Raw genomic sequence first — 21,528 nt, forward strand, 5'->3', positions numbered from 1 at the left:
TATTATTAGTATAAGAAACATTTTATCTGTTGATGTATTTTATGAAATTTGCAAATTTAAGAATTGAGCAAGTGAGATTTCTGTTTTTCTTTCATCTTGCCAGTGATCTTGAATTTGCTATGGTTTTGGCATGCTTAACCCCCCTGCCTTTTAGGTTGTCAATAGCAGGGGTGTAGCAAGTATTTTCTGGACCCAGGATCAGTGGGTGATGGAAGGAGCTTATAATGAAGATGAGCCAAGAGTATTAGCTAAGAGAAATGTCTTTCTCACATGGCAGGGGTTGGACCCTTTGCCAAGGAGCTGGTGTTGGTTCAACTCTCTAATAATAACCTGTAACTTCTTTGTAGCACTTAGCCTAATTGCAGTTAAATGTCTAGTTGTGCGATTATTTATTCCATGTCTGTCTAGCCATTGGTATGCTCCTGAGGACAGAGTTTGTATCTGTCTTGTTCACTGCTGTATTCCCAGCTCCTAGCTTAATAAACATTTGTTGACTGAGTGAATGGATGCATGCAGGAAGGAAAGTTTGCTGCTGGACTCCAGAGTGAACACAGGTGGGAGCGTAGAGATAACAGCACAGGCAGAATTCCTGGGCTCAACACCTGGCACTCTCACTTTTAACAGTGTGATTTTTGGGCACCTCATTTAACCTCTCTGTGCCTTGGCATTCCTCATGTGTAAAACTGTAGTTCCAATCTCATAGAATTGTGAGGATTAAATGAGCCAATCCAGGTAAAGCACGTAGATCAGGGCTAGCAACAATAAATGCTGACTCCTATTTTTCCTTGGAAACCCTGGTGGCATAGCAGTTAAGAGCTACAGCTGCTAACCAAAAAGTCGGCAGTTCGAACCCACCAGGTGCTCCTTGGAAACTCAATGGGGGCAGTTCTTCTCTGTCCTATAGGGTCACTGTGAGTCAAACTCAACTGCAATGGGTTTGGGGTTTTTTTGGTTTGTGGTGCAATGGTTAAGCGCTCAGCTGCTAACCAAAAGGTTGGCGGTTCAAACCTACCCAGTGGCTGTGCAAGAGAAAGACCTGGCGATCTGCTACCGTAAAGATTATAGCCTAGAAAACCCTATGGGGCAGTTCTGCTCTGTCACCTGGGCTCACTGTGAGTCGGAATCAACTTGATGGCACCCAACAACAATATTTTTATTTACTTAATGACATGTTTTTCGCTAACTGGAGCTGTTTTCTGCTCTTTGTTTCTCTGTCCATGCAGCTTTTGGATTGCTTTGGGATTCCCGTGTTGATGGCCCTCTCGTGGTTTATTCTTCATGCGAGATACAGAGTGGTCCACTTCGTCGCTGTGGCTGTCTGTCTGCTGGGTGTGGGAACCATGGTGGGTGCAGACATATTAGCAGGGAGGGAAAACAATTCAGGTAAGATGGTGCTACTTGTTTCTGGTTCAGTCACAGAAAAAGTTTGGTTTATGTTTTCACTTTTATTTTGCAAAGGTACAGTAAAAAGCAGAAAACACATCCTGGTTAACTACATGAAAAAATTTTTTTTTCATATTCTAATATTTGGCAACCACTTTACAGAATAGTCTATGTTCCTACCTGTCCACGGTCCTACTTCATTTTGTCACATTAAATATTTTTGTCTTGTCTTACAAAGAGAAAAGTTTCTTTATATATTTGAAATAATCTTTGGTCCAAACATTTGGATTAGTTATTGGGAAACCTATTCTAGATAGTTGACTTTTTTTTTTTTTTTTAAATCAAAAAGGAAACTTTTATTCTATAGTGGATGACTTTTTAAGTCCCTCTGTAGATGTGAGAGTACTTTGCTTCAGAAGTTGGGACAATTGATAGTAGGCAACCCAAATAAGATCTATGAATTCACTCAATCTACAGGTGACTTCAGCATCTCCTTTGGTTAAGAGAAAAAATTGCCTTAAAAACAGCCTCCTACTCTATAATTTTCAAACTGACCTGACTCTCCAACCATTAATCTGTCATGTCATAGAATTGTTTTCTGAGGTCTTAGGTATGGTATATATCACCATCTTCCAGCCTGTTAGTCTCTGGAGGTTAAGATATGAAAACTCACAGCAGAATTGTGCCAGAAAGTGAGAAGAGTAAGAGACTTTAAACCTCTGGAAACCAGGATTACCCTTTCTGTAAAATCTTTAAATGACCACAAGCCAGATAGACTCCATGAGACAAACTAAAGAGGTTCACCTATTGACAGTGTTTTTCTTTTTGTGGCTTGTCTTCCTATAGGTAGTGATGTACTGATTGGTGACATCTTAGTTCTTCTTGGGGCTTCCCTCTACGCTGTTTCTAATGTGTGTGAAGAATATATCGTGAAGAAGCTGAGCAGAGAGGAGTTTTTAGGAATGGTGGGCTTATTTGGAACAATTATCAGCAGTGTACAAGTGTAAGATTCTAACATTTTCTTTAAAACCGAACCGAGCAAATGTAACATAGATGATTAGTTCCTAGCTACTGAAATTTTTTCAGCTGTCACCAATTCACACTTGATTATCAGTAACTTGGTAAATACCTATTAGAGGATTGCAGAAATGTCATGAATTATGCCTTGTTTTCTTATACGTGAGTGACATTTAGGGTTCCTGCTTAGGATGTAGAAAAGACATTACCAATAAGGACTTCCTTTTTCAGTTATTTCCAGAGAATATTAACACATTAAATCTATAAGCTTATTTAAAGAAAGCATAACATTATGTTTTCCTGCTATAACTAATTATACTATTGAATAGTGAGTCAGTAAGGGAGTGAGACATATTTTAACCTGGATATCTCTGCGATCTCTTGTTTTAATCCTAGATTGATTATAGAATATCAGGATATCGCCGACATTCACTGGGACTGGAAAATTGGTAGGTAAAAAAAGGGTCATTTCTTTTTAGTCTCTTTTCCCTTAACTGACAAAAACACATCAAGAAATAAATACTCCATTTTGATATTTAGGCATCTTTGTAAAATCACAGTGTAATTCTGTATGTACAGAGCTAGAATGGTTTCGTTTGAGTTTTCTTTGAGATTTTTTAGATGAACCTGCAGAGAAGTTAATTCTTAATCTTCACCTGCAGGAATAGCCTTTCTTTACTAGGAATTCTGAACAAGGCTGACCTTTGGTCATACTCACCTTTCAGTTCCATCTGTGTCTTGGGTCCTCAAACTTCTTATGAAGGTGGTTGTCTGCTTGAGGTAATTTATGAAGCACTAACGTGAATAATCTGATGGTGTGTTATCACCCACAGCCGTCATTGCTACTCTGACCTGATATTCTTAGGCAAGCAGAAGAAAATCGTGATATGACAGGAAAGATTTGAGCTTTATTTAATGATGGGTAGAAAGAAGTTATACAGTACATAAAACGTCACAGGAGACTGTACCACACTTGGATAATTTAATTGAATTAAATAATTCACATTGACAGAAAGATTGTGTGTGTGTGTTGGGTATGGGAATTAGATTGAGAAGTGATTGCAAAGCCGAAATCTGCCAATGTAGTTAGTATCCATGTGTCTAGCATTATTTTAGAGAGGATAGTTACACTGTGCTGTATTGGAGCATTTAATTTAATGAGGTGAAACAAAAGGAAATGAACGGAACAACTTTGCCTTTGATGCCCTAAAAATACTTCATTCTGAATCCAATTATACAAATCGTGTCCAACCAAACAAACATATTGCAAAAAGAGATAATTAATGATTTTTCTTGACATGTGGCATTGATTCTGCCTTAATTAACCTTTAATCACAGGTATCACTCTGCCCTGGGAGGGTGGATAGCATGAGTGGTAAAAACCATTGACCCAGTCATACCATAAGCAAGATTTTATGGCCTTGACTATCCAGCACCCTGTTGGATTCTAGAGGTCCTTCATCTACATTGGAGTCCCTGGGTGGTGGAAATGGTTAATGTGCTCGGCTACTAACAGAAAAGTTGGTGGTCAGATCCACCCAAAGGTACCTTGGAAGAAAGGCCTGGTAATCTACTTCTGAGAAGTCAGCCATTGAAAACCCTGTGGAGCACAATTCTACCCTGACACACATGTGGTAGCCATGAGCTAGAATTGACTTGATGGCAACTTTTTTTTTAAGTCATAGCTTTTTATTATTTTTTTTCCAGAGAGCTTTGTATCTTTCATTTGCAGTGTTGACTATTACCAAGGGGCTATGTAGATCAGGGAGTCTTATATGGTAGTCAAGGCTTAAGCCCCTTTGCCTTTTATTTTCTCTCTATAATGTTAGCTATTCCATTTTTTTCACAGCCCTGCTCTTTGTGGCCTTTGCCCTCTGTATGTTTTGCCTGTACAGCTTTATGCCGTTGGTGATTAAAGCCACCAGTGCCACCTCTGTCAACCTGGGCATCCTGACAGCTGACCTCTACAGCCTTTTCTTTGGACTCTTTCTCTTTGGCTATAAGGTAAGCAAATAGTTTCTGTTCAAAAAAGAGCATTTGCTTGGTCCAAAAGAAGTAGCAGTTTTCTTCGAGACTCTAGATCCAAAAATAAAGCCTTCGGAGCCTCTTGGGAAGAATTTCATTGTGCCATCCTCACTTCTGTTGTTACTGGTTCTGAATTAGAAAATCGTTCAAAATAAGAATTGTGTTTTTAGGGCTTTTTCTTTTTTTTTAAATTGTACTTTAGATGAAGATTTACACAACAAAATAGTTTCTCATTAAATAGTACACACATTGTTTTATGACATTGGTCAACAACCCCATGACATGTCAACACTCTCCCTTCTCTACCTTGGGTTTCCTATTACCGGCTTTCCTGTGCCCGCCTGCCTTTTAGTTCTTGTTGCTGGGCTGCTGCACCCCTTTAGTCTTGTTTTGTTTTATGGGCTTGTCTAATCTTTGGATGAAGGGTGAACCTGGGGAGTGACTTCATTACTGAGCTAAAAGGGTGTCTGGGGGCCATATCCTCAGCGTTTCTTCAGCCTCTGTCAGGCCAGTAAGTCTGGTCTTTTTTTGTGAGTTTGAATTTTGTTCTACATTTTTCTCCAGTTCTCTCTGGGACCCTCTATTGTGATCCCTGTCAGAGTAGTCATTGGTGGTAACCGGGCACCATCTAGTTGTACTGGACTCAGTCTGATGGAGGCCATGGTAGTTGTGGTCCATTAGTCCTTTGAACTAATCTTTCCCTTGTATGTTTAGTTTTCTTCATTCTTCCTTGCTCCCGAAGGGGCGAGACCAGTAGAGTATTTTAGGTGGTTGCTCAGAGGCTTTTAAGACCCCAGACGCTACTCACCAAAGTAGAATGTAGAACATTTTCTTTATAAACTATGTTATACCAGTTGAGCTAGATGTTCTCCGAGATCATGGTCCCCACAGTTTAGGGCTTTTTCTAAAGGGTGAAATACAGTGGATTTCTTCTTTATGATGGTATGGCCCAGGAAACTAGCTTATGGAAATGCTAAGTGCACATTACTGGATGATAAACGGGCAATCCTTGAACCACTGCTGACCTTGGGGGATCATCTAACCTAGGCTGGTCACTCTGAACTTTTCTGCTCACTCTCTTTGCCCTGGTTCACAAATAGACAATCTGGGGTACTGAGGAAAAGAGAGACAGGTGTATTTTCATGAATGCAGTGACTGGAATGGTTGTCTTTGATAGGAACTTTATATCTGGAAGGGACCTTTAAAGATAATTCGATTTAGTGATTTTTCAGGCTTTTTCTGCTTCCACAACATCATTGCTCCTCCCAACAGTAATTCTCAAGGGGGTGGGAGAGAATGGATCGGTATCTTTAAGGGAAACAGGCGAGCAAGTATGTATAGCTTGAAAAAACAGCCTCCCCAGAGATTCGGATACACCTTCTGTTGAGAGTTACTGTAAATCATTCCATTTAGGAGATGGGGGAATGAAGGACCAGCGAGATTATGTGCAATTAAGTGTCTCACCCTTAGTCAGTAGCTGGTTAGTGGTAAAGTCAGGACTATATCTCAGTTTTTAGTCTTTTAGTCCAGTCTTCTCTTTATTACACATTTCTCCCTATTACCATAATTAAGATGAGATGATCAAACTTATAGATTCATCATGTTGAAGTCTAATATTTCAAAGAGAAAAAAGTGAGTAGATTTTTTTCCTTCTCGTCTCATTTGGAAACTCAGCTCAGTGGTTCTCAAACTTTTTGATCTCAGAACCCAGTGACACTCTGAAAAAGTATTGAGGACCCTAGTTGCTTATATCTGTTGCTATTTAAAATATTTGAAATTAAAACTGAGAAATTTAAATATTATTTGTCTGTAAACTAATTAAGGAAAGAATAAACCCACTATGTGTTACCGTAAATAGCATTTTCATGAAAAAATATGCTTCCCAAAATAAAGAGTTGGTGAAAAGAGTAGCATTGTTTAACATTTTTGAAAATCTCTTTAATGTCTGGCTTAATAGAAAGTGTCTGGGTTCTCATATCTGTGTCTCCATTTTATCTTGTGATATCACATGTTATATAGCTTCTGGAACATTCCTTTGTACACTTTTAAGAGAATGAAAGTAAAAAAGGCAAATAACATTTTAGTATTATTATGATAATAATTTTGACTTCACAGACCTCCAAAAAAAATCTGGGGGACCCTCCAGGGCCTCCAGACCACACTTTGAGAACTGCTGCCTTAGAAACCTGTCTTTCCTTAGTTTACCCTCACTAAATGCTCATTGACCTGCTCATTATCTTTCTTTTTTTTTTCTATTTTTATTTTTATTGTGCTTTAAGTGAAAGTTTACAAATCAAGTCAGTCTCTCACACAAAACCTTATATACACCTTGCTACATACTCCCAGTTGCTCTCCCACTAATGAGACACCCTGCTCCCTCCCTCCACTCTCTCTTTTCATGTCCATTTTGCCAGCTTCTAACCCCTTCTATCCTCTCATCTCCCCCTCCAGGCAGGAGATGCCAACATAGTCTTAAGTGTCCACCTGATCTAAGAAGCTAACTCCTCACCAGCATCCCTCTCCATCCCATTGTCCAGTCCAATCCCTGTCTCAAGAGTTGGCTTTGGGAATGGTACCTGTCCTAGGCCAACTGAAGGTCTGGGGGCCATGACCACCAGGGTCCTTCTAGTCTCAGTCAGACCATTAAGTCTGGTCTTATGAGAATTTGGGGTCTGCACCCCACTGCTCTCCTGCTGCCTCAGGGGATGTCCGTTGTGTTCCCTGTCAGCGCAGTCATCGGTTGTAGCCGGGTACCATCTAGTTCTTCTGGTCTCAGGCTGATGTAGTCTGTGGTTTATATGGCCCTTTCTGTCTCGGGCTCGTAATTACCTTGTGTCCTTGGTGTTCTTCATTCTCCTTTGATCCAGGTAAAAGAAAAAAAAAGGTAGTCGAGGCCAATTGATGCATCTTCAATGGCTGCTTGCTAGCATTTAAGACCCCATATGCCACTGTCCAAAGTAGGATGCAGAATGTTTTCTTAATAGATTTTATTATGCCAATTGACTTAGATGTCCCCTGAAACCATGATCCCCAAACCCCCATCCCTGCTACGCCAGCCTTCGAAGCATTCAGTTTATTCAGGAAACTTCTTTGCTTTTGGTTTAGTCCAGTTGTGCTGACCTCCCCGGTATTGTCTGTTGTCTTTCCTGTCACCTAAAGTAATTCTTATCTACTATCGAATTAGTGAATACCCCCTCCCATCTCCCCTCCCTCCCCCCGCCCCGTAACTGTCAAAGAATATTTTCTTCTCTGTTTAAACTATTTCTTGAGTTCTTATAATAGTGGTCTTATACAATATTTGTGCCTTTGCAACTGACTAATTTCACTCAGCATAATGCCTTCCAGGTTCCTCCATGTTATGAAATGTTTCACAGATTCCTCACTGTTCTTTATCGATTTGTAGTATTCCATTTTGTGAATATACCATAATTTATTTATCCATTCATCCTTTGATGGGCACCTTGGTTGCTGCCATCTTTTTGCTATTGTAAACAGTGCTGCAGTGAACATGGGTGTGCATATATCTGTTCGTGTAAAGACTCTCACCTCTTCAGGATATATTCCAAGGAGTGGGCTTGCTGGATCATATGGTAGTTCTATTTCTAGCTTTTTAAGAAAGCACCAAATCGATTTCCAAAGTGGTCGTACCATTTTACATTCCCACTAGCAGTGTAGAAGTGTTCCAGTCTCTCCATAACCTCTTCAACATTTATTATTTTGTGTTTTTTGGATTAATGCCAGCCTTGTGGAGAGAGATGGAATCTCATTATAGTTTCAATTTGCATTTCTCTAATGGCTAATGATCACGAGCATTTCCTCATATCTGTTAGCTACCTGAATGTCTTCTTTAGTGAAGTGTCTATTCATATCTTTTGCCCATTTTTTAATTGGGTAAGTTGTCTTTTTGTAGTTGAGTTTTTGGAGTATCATGTAGATTTTAGAGATCAGGTGCTGATCGGAAATATCATAGCTAAAAATTTTTTCCCAGTCTGTACGTAGTCTTTTTACTCTTTTGGTGAACTCTTTGGATGAGCATGGGTATTTGATTTTTAGGAGCTCCCAGTTATTTAGTTCTTCTTCTCCATTGTTAGTAATGTTTTGTATACTGTTTATGCTATCTATTCAGGCTCCTAATGCTCACTATCTTTGATTTGAGCAAATAGTTAGGTTGTTGGCTATTACTTGATAATTTTAGTTTCAGTAACTGATGGGGATATTTCTTTGTCCTTGTAAAATTTTGTATCCAGGCAAAAATCCTTGGTATTAATTTATGCTATTCCTAGGAATCAACCATGAACTTCCTGTGCCTACCTGAATGATTGATACCGTAAGTCCAGTAATTTCCCAGAAATTTCTGCTTAAGAAGTGTAAACCTTTTTGCCTTGCAAGGTTACACGTGACAGGAACCAGCTGGTATCTTTATAAACTTGCTGGTTAAGGTATTCCTGAACCTTAAAAGGTTGAAGGAATATTTATAGCTTTTTGGTAGCATCATAAAACAATACCAAATATCAAAGTGAATCAGAGAAATGGTCCTGACAGGCCCCTATGTATATATTTTCTTTTTTCTTCCTATGAGAGCAGAATTGTCAAGGGCTACAAAATCAGCATTAAGGAAGTGAATGCTATGGTGCTATGCCTGCATTTCACATGGCCACCACCAGGGGATGATGACGCTTCTGTACTGCAGTTCAGGGTCATTTGAAAGCTAGCTCAGACCCAAAGAAAGCTTGAGAACTCAGCAGTATGGCAAATGATCCCTATCATATTTTGGACCAAATATTGATTTAGCGTTAGTAGTTCAACTTTTACTTTTCCCTCATGAGTAAAATAATGCCCAAGGAGGAGCTATGGTTAAAGAAATAAAAACTTCTAAGTACAATTGAGGAAACCATTGTGGCATAGTAGTTAAGTGTTATGGCTGCTAGCCAAAAGTTGAGCAGTTCGAATCCACCAGGTGCTCCTTGGAAACTCTTTGGGGCAGTTGTACTCTGTTCTATAGGGGTTGCTATGAGTTGGAATCGACTCAATGGCAATGCGTTTGGTTTTTTTTTTTTTTTTTTTGGTTTAAGTACACCTGAAATATTCTTGTCACTATCTCCTAACTATTATGAACTCTATTAATCTAGATATTCACTCTTTGACTGGTCTTAACTTTAATATGAAAAAGCCCTTTTTTGTGTCATTTTGACTTAAACAATTTTTCTCAAAATTGGAGCATGCAATCTGTAAAATTCTTTCCAGTTCTTTTGTTGTATATTTCTTTGTCCCTCTGTGGCTAACAACACACTCTTAACTCATTTCATTTTATTGTTTCTGGTCAAAGGCCATTTCAAGACTTACAGAGCAAAGAGCAAGTTAGCTATGATCTTTAGAGTAAATTATAGAGATGGAAAAACATTTCAGGACATGGATAAGATACCTAGCATTTTAGACTTAGTTGTTAAAGACAGAATTCTAAGTGCAATATACCACCATTTCAAATTAATTGTATCTGAAATAATTTTGGCTCTGATACTTTGAAGCGGCCAGTTCAAAAAGAAGCTTTAAATTTTTTATACTTCTTTGTGTCAGACTTTAAGTACTCTGCCTCCTCTGGAATTGATCTTTTTTAAATACTTACAAACATAGCAACGATTGAGAGAATGGTGTAGGACTGGGCAGAGTTTTCTTCTGTTGTATATGGGATCACTGCGAGTTGTAACTGTTTTGAAGGCACCTAACAACAAATACTTACTGAACGGAGTAGCCACAAGAAACTTCCTATGTAGGCTCAGACACAAAGGGTTGAAGTTTAAAAAAGAAAAAGGGTTTGATCCTCTAATTCAGGAGACTTATTCCCTCAAAGCCTCTCCCTTCTAATAAACATGCCTCCATTTAAGAACCTGCCTTCTCAAGAGGAACAAGATCCTTTTTCTTCTGGATACTTAAAAATCACAAACCAAAAAGGACATGTTTTGAACATGCTGTGTAGGTTTCCCCACAGGTAACAGTAAACATTTTATAGGAGAGCATGATTGCCTTTCGTAATACTGACTTCAAAGATTTAGGACTCTATTCCAAATAGCCTTAACTTCCCCTAATATTCTAGGAATCAATTATTTTTTCAACAAACATTTATTAAATGCCAGCTATGTGTTGGACAGGAGCCCTGGTGGTGTAGTGGTTAAGCACTCGGCTGCTAACTGAAAGGTCGGCAGTTTGAACCCACCAGCTGCTCTGAGGGAGAAAGATGTGGTAGTTTGCTTCCATAAAGATTATAGCCTTGGAAGCCCTATGGGGCAGTTCTGCCCTGTCCTATAGGGTTGCTATGAGTCAGGTCCTTGGGTAGTACAAGTATGTGCTCAGCTACTAATCTAAAGGTTAGTGCTTCTAACCCACCCAGTGGCATTACAGAAGAAAGGCTTGGCAATCTGCTCCCATAAAGATTATAGCCAAGAAAACCCCATGGAGCAGTTCTGCTCTGTAACACATGGGGTTGGCATGAGTCGGAATTGACTCAGTGGCAGCAGGTTTGGTTTTATGTGCTGGGCACTGTGCCGAGTATTAGATCGAAGAATTAAAGCTAACCCTTTGCCATTGAGTCAATTCTGACTCATAGTCAGACCCTATAGGACAGAGTAGAACTGCCCCATAGGGTTTCCAAGGAGTGGCTGGTGGATTGGAACTGCCAACCTTTTGGTTAGCGGCCGAGCTCTTCACCACTGCACCACCAGTGCTCTATAATTAAAGCTAGTGGTAGGAAATTCGTTTGACTGCTCGGCTAAACATCATCATTGGCTTTGCATCATCACTGAATCCAGTAAAGACTTTCCTGGCTGCAGAGGGCTGTGGCTATCCCATTCCTTAGGGAGTTCTGAAGGTTTAAGTTGAAGAAGTAATTGAGCATCTGTAAAAAATTAACACGTCAAAGCCATTGGTGGCCTCCAGAAGCCCACTGCTGGTTGTGACCAATGATCTACGTAATACTCACTTAAAAAACCTACTTAGTTGTCAAATGTATAGAGTCCAAAGTTTATTGGTGGTTATTAGGGATGAAAAGGAGGAGGAAAGAGGGAGTCTTTGCTTAGTGGGCACTGAGCTTCTGTTAAAGGCGATGAAAAATTTGGAAATGGATAGTGGTGATGGTCGCACAACGTGTGGTTTTTCCAAGTGGAAAAAAAAGTTTTTTTTTTTTTTCCCACTTTTGGGAGTGTATCTGGCTTTCTTCTTCTTCTGTCTCCTTCCCTAATATTCTTTCATTCCTCCCTTCCCAACCATTCTGTGTTCTTATTGCTTTTTTCTGTCATTCCCTTATTAGTACTTCTTATTGTACATAATGGAAACCCTGGTGGTGTAGTGGTTAAGTGCTACGGCTGCTAACCAAAGGGTCAGCAGTTTGAATCCACCAGGTGCTCCTTGGAAACTGTATGGGGCAGTTCTACTCTGTCCTACAGGGTTGCTATGAGTCAGAATGGACTCGACGGCACTGGGTTTGGTTTTTGGTTTTTTATTGTACATAATATGAAATGTAAGCTAGTTTAAGAATATTTATTGACTTGAATAAAAGAGTATGCCCCCATTCTTAATTTTAAAATCATATTAGCGGGACCTTTCATAAATTGACTTTGCTTGTTCCAAGAGGCAGGGGGAGGAATGATCCTGGGCATTTAATTACACATTAATTATGATTCATGGTTTCCCTAATTTTTACTGCCATTTCTGGTCAGTCTTTAGCTACTCTCTTGTGCTTTATTCATCATAATATCACAAGCAAATATTAATTTCTCTAACTTTGACTATTTGAACTTTTATAGTTAGTATAATGTAGTTAAAGTTTGAGGTATATCAGGGTTTTGTTTTCAGTAAAAATACCCAACGGATTAGTATTTTGTCTTCATTGCATGTTGTTCTGGGTGGTCCTTTTCAATGTGAAAAAAGAGCAGGTTGGAGAAGCTCACCAAAAACTCTGTCTACTCCTTTGGTGTGTCAGAATGGGGTCCTGCTATCATCGGTTATTCTGGGCTACAGAGGGTACGAGATGCTCCCTGTGTGCCAGAATGGGCTCCTGCTACCATCAGTCCTTCTGGGCTAGAGAGGCTATGAGATGCTTCCTGTTTGTCAAAGTGGGCTCCTGCTACCATGGGTCCTTCTAGGCTAGAGAGGGTATGGGATGCTTGTCCTGCAGGGCTCTGTTCTCTGAGCTTGTCCTCACTAGACTTCATGGCAGTAATGACTTTGGGCTTCACTTGACTCTTTTTTTCCTGGAAAAAAAAAAAGACATCTTAGACTCTTTCCAGCTCTAAAAATCTATCTCCTCGGGCCTCCATAAATTTTAAGCCATATAACACTTGCCTACAAAGACAAGGTAGTTTATTAGATTTTAAGAAAATGAATTTTATTGGAGCAGCATACATGAGGGGTTGTTGAGAAGATGCTCAATCTGTACGTCCACACTTTATCTTAGGGCATATATTCCTCTGTCTCATACCAATATTGTAAGCTGTGCTGAGGGTCCAAGTAGGGCTGTCTCATGGTATCCATGCTGACCTTTTATTCCCTCCAGTAAGAGGGACGAATTGTGGGATGGTGTGCGTCAGGATTATCATGGCAGGGGTTCCACTACTGAGAGATCCAAGGATCCATTGGGCCAGTGTGCCAGGTGGTGTTGCTAGAGCCCATGCATTCATGAGTATATACGGGAAGCTTTCAGAAAAAAGGGCTATGAGAAGGTCGCCCTCAAAGCACAGCTGGGAAAAGGCAAGAGCCATGATGTGTATGAGAGGCAGCACAGTCTACAGCCTGTTCTTCTTTCCTCCTAGTTTTCGGGGCTCTACATCCTGTCCTTCACCATCATCATGGTGGGGTTTATTCTGTACTGCTCCACCCCGATGCGCACGGCAGAGCCAGCTGAAAGCAGTGTGCCATCAGTCACCGTCATTGGGATCGACAACTTGGGACTCAAGATTGAGGAGAACCTCCAGGAAACTCACTCTGAGGACTTGTAGCTGCAGAAGAAAGTACCAGAGGCTTCCTAGGAAACTGGGAACCACCACTGGGGTAAAGCAGAACGTGCTGATTGCTGAGGGGACACTTGGATCATCTTCAGACTTAGAGTAAACACTGTAGCATGGGATTGGATCAAGTGGTTAGATTTGAGAAAGGGACACAAAGCAATGTATCAAACATTTCCAGCTGCTATCTGGTTGATTCTGACTCATTGAGACCCCACGTGTGTCAGAATAGAACTGTGCTCCATAGATTTTTCAACGGCTGTTTTTTTGGAAGTAGATTGCCAGGCCTTTCTTCCGAGGCACTACTGGATGGACTCAAACCTCCAACCTTTTGGTTAGCAGCCAATTGCGTTAACTGTTTGCACTACCCAGGGACTGCATCAAACATAGAAATACCAAAGAGCAGAAGCCAAGGCAAGGATTTTGTCTCTGTGTGTTTGAGGATCAATACCTGTTAGCGTTATGAGGCAAGGTGCAGGCCCTACTCTAGGGTCTTGGAGGCAGAAGTGGGAAGCAGGGTGGAGGAGACAACTAGGAGTGAGGCAGCCTCAGGACAGGGCCTGAAAGCAGGCTGTCCAGGCAGGGCTAGGTGTTCAGGAAGAGGGGGGCAGTCCAGGGTAGTTACGGAGTAGGTGTCCTTCTAGCTTTCTTCCTGCTAAGGCAGTCACTGGCCACAAGCCTAGCGGCCTTTAGTGCAGAGATGAGGCCTGGTAACTGATTGCATAGGGCAGGTAGAGGGGATGGGGCAGCAAGAGGGCCAACAAAAAACAAACCTTTTGCCGTCCAGTCACCGACAGAGCAGCCCTAAAGAACAGAGTAGAAGGCCCCATTGGGTTTCCAAGGCTGTGATCTTAACAGAAGCAGTCTGCCACATCTTTGTCTTGTGGAGTGGCTGGTGAGTTCGAACCGCAGACCTTTCAATTATCAGCCAAGCGTTTTAACCACTGCGCCACCAGGGCTCCTTAACAAGAGGGCAGCACTTGAGAAATTATGGAATATAAGTGAGCATAACATAGAAGTATTAAACTGGAGTCCAGGAAACCCAGGAACCCTCTCTCAGTTGTTAAAAGAAGTTACTACACTACTTCTTACCAGATATCTGCAATGTGTCATGAGATTTTCATGGTACTTCTTCAATCCAAAGTGGTAATAATACAGCACCATTATAATATCAGCCACCAGTAGGCCAGTTAAAGAAAACTCTATGTAAATTATTTTGTAAAAATGCAATAAAGAAATGGGGGTAAGTGTTCATTTTATTGAAAGATTTTGAATTCATTGAAATGTGTTCACCAGGTGGTTCCTTTGGTTAACCAGTTTTACTTGTAGATTTTACATGATTTAACATGTTTGAAATTTCTTCATCATATCCAGCTTTCAGAGTCATGTCTGTTGTCAGAAAGACCTTTCTCTGCAGAACTCCATTAGGATGGAGGGGAATTCCGAGCGAGCTCACAAATCATTTGCAGGACCAAATGTTTTTCAGTCCTAAATTATTACAATGGCATTTGTACTTTTTCGAGTGAAATAATCTTTTTCATTCTGTGCAACCAATTAAAGCTGCCTTTTCAATTAATGTTTGGTTTTCACTCCCTATCGTTAACAACTGTCTGTGAGAGGAAAAAGATCACGTCAAAGTGTTCAGCCTCTTTGGGAAGGTGTTCATTTTGATTAGCACATGGATTATTTTTAAAAGTATCTTGCTTAAGAATAAGTATGTATATCTAGGGATAGTGATGAAGTAGAGCTTCTCAAGTGACAAAATCCCATAAGTCTTTCAAGACTCAGCTCAAATGTCACCTCCTCTCTGAAGCCTTTGTCGGGCTGTGTAAGCGAGGTCCCTCCCTCCTCAGGGCACCCATGGCCCTTTGTACGTATCCTCCTTCTAGCACTTAGGGTGCGCTTGTGGTTCACCTTCCCCTCCTCACCACAAGCTGAGCTCCTCTAGGTCAACAACTGCCTTTTTTTCATCTTTCTAGGCCTTTGGTCATCCACCTCCTGGATGTTTATTAGATGAACTTTTGCCTTTGGTCTCAATTCACAACATTTCAGGGGAGATTGCCCCACTGTGAAGTCTTTTATATAAATGCGTGTAGTTTGCAACTTACCTTACTTTGCTCTGCTTTCTTCCCACTCGTATATCTTAATCCTAGTTTTTCCCCTTGCCTGCTCCACAGGTGTCACTGCTCCCCCTAGAGAGGGAGAAAGGAATTCAAATCTGGGCATCCCAGAGATTTGTAATGCTCGTGAGAAAGGAACATAGAACAGTGTATCAAAATGTTGGTAGTTGCTGTTGAATTGGCTCTAACTCATGGCAATCCTATGTACAACAGAATGAAACATTACCTAGTCCTGAGCCATCTTCACAAAAGTTGATGTGCTCAGGTCAGTCGTTGTGGCCACTGTGTATTTTGAGTACCTTCCAGCATAGGGGGTCTCATCTTCTAGCACCATATCAGACAGTATTCTGTTGAGATCCATAGAGTTTTCCTTAGCTAGTTTTCATAAGTAGATCATCAGGCCTTTCTTCGTAGTCAGTCTTAGTCTCAAAATTCTTCTGAAACCTGTCTACCATGCGTGACCTTCCTGGTATTTGAAATAACCAGTGGCATAACTTCCAGCATCATAGCAACACACAAGCCACCACAGTACAACAAACTGACAGATAAGTGGTGGCATCAAACATAGAAATACCAAAATAGAGCAGAGCCCAAATGCAGTGTCCCAAAGGAGCAATGCTCTGAGTGTCAGTCAGCTATTACAATATAGTTGGTCCTGCAGGGCTGTGCATCCTGCTTAGATAAACTTGTGAGGACTGGGAGTTTAACCAGCCTTTATAGCACTGCTTCCATGGGAAAGTGTATTTCAAACGTGGCTTAGAGACAACCTTTTGAAAGATGACACATTCTAAATTGAACACTTTCTGTAAATCTCTTTTAGCCTATTAAACAGTATTGATTTTCCAGTATTTTTTCTACATACTCATGCCATTAAAAAAAAAAAAAAAATCCTACCGTTTTGTATAACTGAGTTGCTAGATTGTTCCCTAGTGTTGTCTAGTATATAATAAGGTGTGCAGTCAGACTGTAGTAACCCTGTAATAAGGGAGGGGTGTGCTGATGCCATTTTCAGTATTTGCTGTTTGAAACTAGGTTCCCTTTTGTAAACAGGCAATGACATTTCTCACCTTTCTGATGCCAGCCTGTCATGGAATTGATATGTGTTATCGCTCGATTTTCCAGCAGGTGGCGCTTTAACAATCGTAACAACCTATAACATAAACAATACTGTCTTTCATTTTATAGTGCCACCATATTGTCCTTTTAAATCAAAGTGTTTTCCGTTTTGTTTTTTAAGAGGGTACTATGGCCTTTAACAGTGAAAGAATTGAGGTCTCAAAAAAAAAAGCTGAAACATCCTCCCGAAGTCACAGAGGGCTTGGTAGATAAGGTGAAAACAGAGCCAGAGCTTTAATCTTTCAGTTTAGCCAGCAGCCTCAAGTCCCCACTCCTTCTTGAGACAGTCAGTTCTAAGGGGGTTCTGGTGGAGCTGTTGAGCCAACAGATGCATCTCTAATGTGAGGAATTGTGAAGGTTTTCGTGGAAAAACTAGTTTGATAATGCAGTTTTCTCTGCAGCCCCGGAGCGTGCCCTGTCTGCATTCATCTCCATGAAGTCTTCTGTATGCCTAGTCACGATTCTCTCTTCCATCATAATTATGATGATGTGCCATTTTCGTCCACATTTAATCACTTAGTATCTGGACATATCCTCAGCCCTCAAAAGATATCAATAAATCAGAGAAATTCAGCAGAGAGCCACTTAGCTGATTAAAAGGCGAGAGATTTATGGGGAAATTAGGTAATGCTGAGCCTGCAGTTCTCCAGTAGTCATATAAAGCATGTTTGGGAAGTCTGGTAATATATAAATGGTGTATCAGGAGAGTAAAGCCTCTTCAGCACTGCAAAATTTTACCTACCCTTCCAAGTATAAGGGGGCCCAGGCGGCACAGTGGTTAATCATTTGGTTGCTAATCAAAAGATTGGCAGTTCGAATCCACCAGCCTCTCCTTGGAAACCCTGTGGGGCAGTTCTACTCTGTCCTATAGGGCTGCTGAGTCCAAATCAACTTGATGGCAAGAGGTTTGGTTTTCCATATATAAACCTGTAGGATTTGATGTCCCAAAGTTCCTTCTGATGCTCAAGCTTCCCTCACTGGTGCTTTATTCCTTGGTTTAAATACAATCCTCTCCTAATAATATTAATTAAAAATGCAGTCAAGTTTGGAGAATGAAATTTCGATTGAAAGGGGAGAGAACTGACAAATCAGAACCCAGGCATATAGCAATTTGAACAATTATTGGATCCAACTAACTATAGACATGCATTCAGATGGTTTCATACACTCATCACACATTCAGCTATTACTGTGCACTGCCTGCCTGATGGGGAGGCCAGAGTCTGTACACAGGTGTGTTCTGGAGGATTTGCAGGGCTGGTGGCTGGAGTTTCCATGAGAAGCGCCACCTTCTCTGACCTTCGATGTTACTTCTTTTTGCCTGGTGACCATGCTTTCCCACTTTTGCCTTAGTAGATCACATAGAGTCCTAATCTGACTTTGATCTTGTGCTTCCATGTGGGGCCTGATTCACTTCGACCTTCTTGAAAAGCCTTCTAGTTCAGTGCACACATCTTTAGGTGGCAAAACAACAAAAACTCTGAGATCTTCGTTGCTGAGGAATTACTGTTGTTAATAGGACTGGTCTGTAGCAGTTTCAGGGAACTCAGCCCCGCCCGGATACACACACAGCCAGAGGCATTCCAGTAGAATTTCATTTTCCCAGTCCATCTGTTGGATTGCGTGTAGATAGTACCTTTACTTGGACACAATGAGTATGCAGCACTGAGTTGGTCTCCACTGTCAAGTTGGAAGATTAGGCAGGCAGAGGGAGAGCCAAGGCTTGGTCCCTGGTCTGCTAACTGAAGTGTGGAACACGCCAGAGCAGGGGGATTGGGCTCAGCTGAGAGTGAGCACAGTGTACTACCCTGAGTACTCTTCAGCCATGATATAGGAGCATGGTACATGCCCTCATTTGTTTGCGGGGAGCAGAGCACCCAGACTCTAGGCCAGGCCAGGAGACACCATCTGCGAGGCCTGTCATCGAGAGCCGGGCTCTCTAACTGCCCAGAATTGGGTGGCTGTATGCTAGCCTCTTAGGAAGAAGGCTGGCTGGGGTATGGGAGGACACTTAGATAGGTCCCCAAGAATGGGGGGGGGGTAGGGAGAAGAAATGGGAAAGTAGGGTTGTAGGCCCCTGGGTCTGGGGTAGGCTCAAGCAAGGGAGCTGGGACACCAAAGACATTTACTAGTTACCATCGAGTCGATTACGACTCACGGCAACCCCATGTGTGTCAGAGTAGAACAGTGCTCCACAGGATTTTCAATAGCTGATCTTTCAGAAGTAGGTCACCAGGCCTTTCTTCCAAGGCACCTCTGGGTGGACTCAAACCTCCAACTTTTTGGTTAGCAGCTGAGCACATTTGACCATTTGTACCACCCAGGGACTTCACTGAAGACGCACTGAACTCAGTTTAACCCTAAAATAGGCCTGTGCCCTTAGGATATTCCTTAACTTTTCTAAAACAGGCTCTCTCAAGCTGAATATCTTGTCATTGCCTTAAGTTCAAGAAGTCAAACTGAAGCACATCATGCTGTCTATCGCATCCACTTCCTCCATCCGCCCTCACCTTCGAGTTTCCACTTCTTAATTTCATATTCCACTAATGGCACGATTCCAGTGTTGCTCAGACTCAAACCCTTGAGGTTATATTAGATTTATCCCTCACCCTTCACGTCTAGCAGGGCACCAGTGTCAGTTAGTTCTTCTTTCATGACATCTCTAATATCTGTCTCTTCATTTTTGTCTTCAAAAACTCTCATCATAGCACCAAACATAAAGCCTTAAGAAAATAACAGGGATTCAGTAATGCTGTATTTGTTGATTAACTATGTTTTTCTCATGTTCTATCAGATCCTAAACTTGTGAATCACAATTTTTGGTTTGGGTAAGCAGTAATAATTCTATGATGTAAGAAGCCAAAGGATGATTTAATATTCAGGACATTGCTCGATGACGATACCCATTGACTGCACATTAATCTCTCCCAGGAGGTGTCATTCTTGGCACCAGCTAAAATGGGGCAGAAGAAATAATTTTAGAAGATGCTTGATGAGGAAATTCTACTGGGAGAAAGAAGAGCCTAGATCAATAGGTTACATTTCATATGGCTAGAACATACGGTATTGAGAAATGAGAGGCCAATTAAATAGAAAGGGAATTAAAGGAAATTATGATCACCCTGGTGTTGACATGAATGTTGGTGAAAATGACTGTATTTGGAAGCCAAAATCTCATATCTGAATAGATGATTAATACTTTTATAGACTCAGATGGGTGACTGCTTGGGAGGCAAGAAACCGGTTCTATCATTAAAAAATTGGATAATCTTGGGCGAGTCTGTGCTATTTTCCACTTCTGTTGTAGCTATCATTGATCTAGAAGTTGTATATGTCAGTGAACCAACTTGTTTTTAGCATGCATTATCTTATTTAAACTTCACAACAACTTAAGGAGGTATATACTGCATATATCTCTGACATATGAGGAAATTGAGGCTTGTATGGACTAGCTATCTTAGGATGAACTAGTTTATGCTGCTATAACAAATAACACCAAATAGTTCATTGCCTTAAAACAACAAAGATTTATTTTGATCATGCTGCATGTCCATTGTGGGTCTGCTTCAAGTTATCCTCACTCAGGGACCCAGGCCAACTGAGCAGCTTCCATCTGAAATGTTGATTACCATGGTGGACTGAAAGAGGGAACCACAGAAAATTACTCCCTGGCTCTTAAAGAGACCCAGAAAAGACATATATCATTTTTTCTCATTTCATTGGCCAAAGCAAGTCATAGGGCTACATCCAAATTCAAAAAGGTGTAGAAATGCAATCCTACTATGTGGTTGGATGGGAACAAAGCTGGAATATTTGTGTACAGCCCTCTGTCACAAAACATGAAGAAGTTAAATTTAGACCCTCATCTGTCTGAGTTCAGGGTCTGTATTCACTACCCTATTGCTGCTGTAAACTTGTAATAATACCTTCACTTATCATTGTTGAAATAGTACAATCAGAAACGTGGGAAGAAAATAAAAAAGGTGACCAAATCGCAAGATACTGTTTGTTTTTTTTTAACTTTTATTATACAATCATTATTATTATTCGGAAATGGGTAGATCGTAGCTGAACTGAGAGAATTGTGAGCTTTAATACTGACATCTTGTTGCATCTTGATTGGTGGCACCGAAGTACAGCCTTTTGATAACACTTGATTTGTTAGCACCCAAGCCTGCCAGAGAGTATTTTTAGTCCCTGGGAATTTGAAAATAAGTTCTGAACTTCAGGCTTTGGCTGCTTCCCAGACACAGGCCTTCTACTCAGGAAACAATTAGAAATGTCAGCAAGAATAACTAATGTGCCGCTTCATTAAACCCTATGAGAGACAGAGGTCTTAACCTAAAGCTTAAAACAACAGCAACCCTGGGCTAAAGGGAGCTTGCAAATGGATCAGCACCTGCAGGGCCAAGGAGAAATGGCTTCTGGAGGCAACTACAAGCCTTAACATCACCCAGCAGCTCAGCATGGTGATTGACAACTCAGCAGGGTGCAATTCTGGCTCTACCTTTTGCTGGTTAAGCCTTGGGCATGTGACTTAATTTGTGCATTGCCGTTAACTCATCTGAAAATGTGAGGATTAAATGTGCTAATGCATGTCAGATGAACACATCTGTCTTGGAAGAAGTACAACCATAATGCTCCTTAGAAGCAGGGATGGCGAGACTAAGTCTTACATACTTTGACCATGTTGTCAGGAGGGATCAGTTCCTGGAGAAGGACATCATGCTTGGTAAAGTAGACGGTCAGAGAAAAAGAGCAAGACCCTCAAGGAGATGGATTGACACAGTGGCTGCAACAATAGCCTCAAGCATAACAACGATTGTGAGCATTGCACAGAACCGGGCAGTGTTTCGTTCTGTAGCACAGAGGGT

General features: G+C 41.0%; 1 protein-coding gene across 7 annotated transcripts in view; it reads left to right on the forward strand.

Annotated features, from left to right (window-relative positions):
* LOC126078699 (solute carrier family 35 member F2) overlaps nt 1-21,528 on the forward strand; it is a 405,637-nt gene that overhangs the window by 175,321 nt on the left and 208,788 nt on the right. For 5 of the 7 annotated variants that reach the window (XR_007518139.1, XR_007518137.1, XR_007518138.1 and 2 more), the window contains exons 4-7: nt 1,224-1,383; nt 2,230-2,386; nt 2,797-2,849; nt 4,250-4,404. Coding sequence is in view for 4 of the 7 variants with exons in the window: in XM_049889373.1 (XP_049745330.1) it covers nt 1,224-1,383; nt 2,230-2,386; nt 2,797-2,849; nt 4,250-4,404 (525 nt within the window). In the remaining 3 variants the exon portion in view is untranslated. Of the gene's footprint in view, nt 1-1,223; nt 1,384-2,229; nt 2,387-2,796; nt 2,850-4,249; nt 4,405-13,226; nt 15,184-21,528 lie in introns of those variants that run through there. The other 2 variants (XM_049889371.1, XM_049889370.1) reach the window with 1 other exon arrangement.

Source organism: Elephas maximus, chromosome 7 (assembly GCF_024166365.1).
Source record: "Elephas maximus indicus isolate mEleMax1 chromosome 7, mEleMax1 primary haplotype, whole genome shotgun sequence".
In the NCBI taxonomy this organism is placed as follows: domain Eukaryota; kingdom Metazoa; phylum Chordata; class Mammalia; order Proboscidea; family Elephantidae; genus Elephas; species Elephas maximus.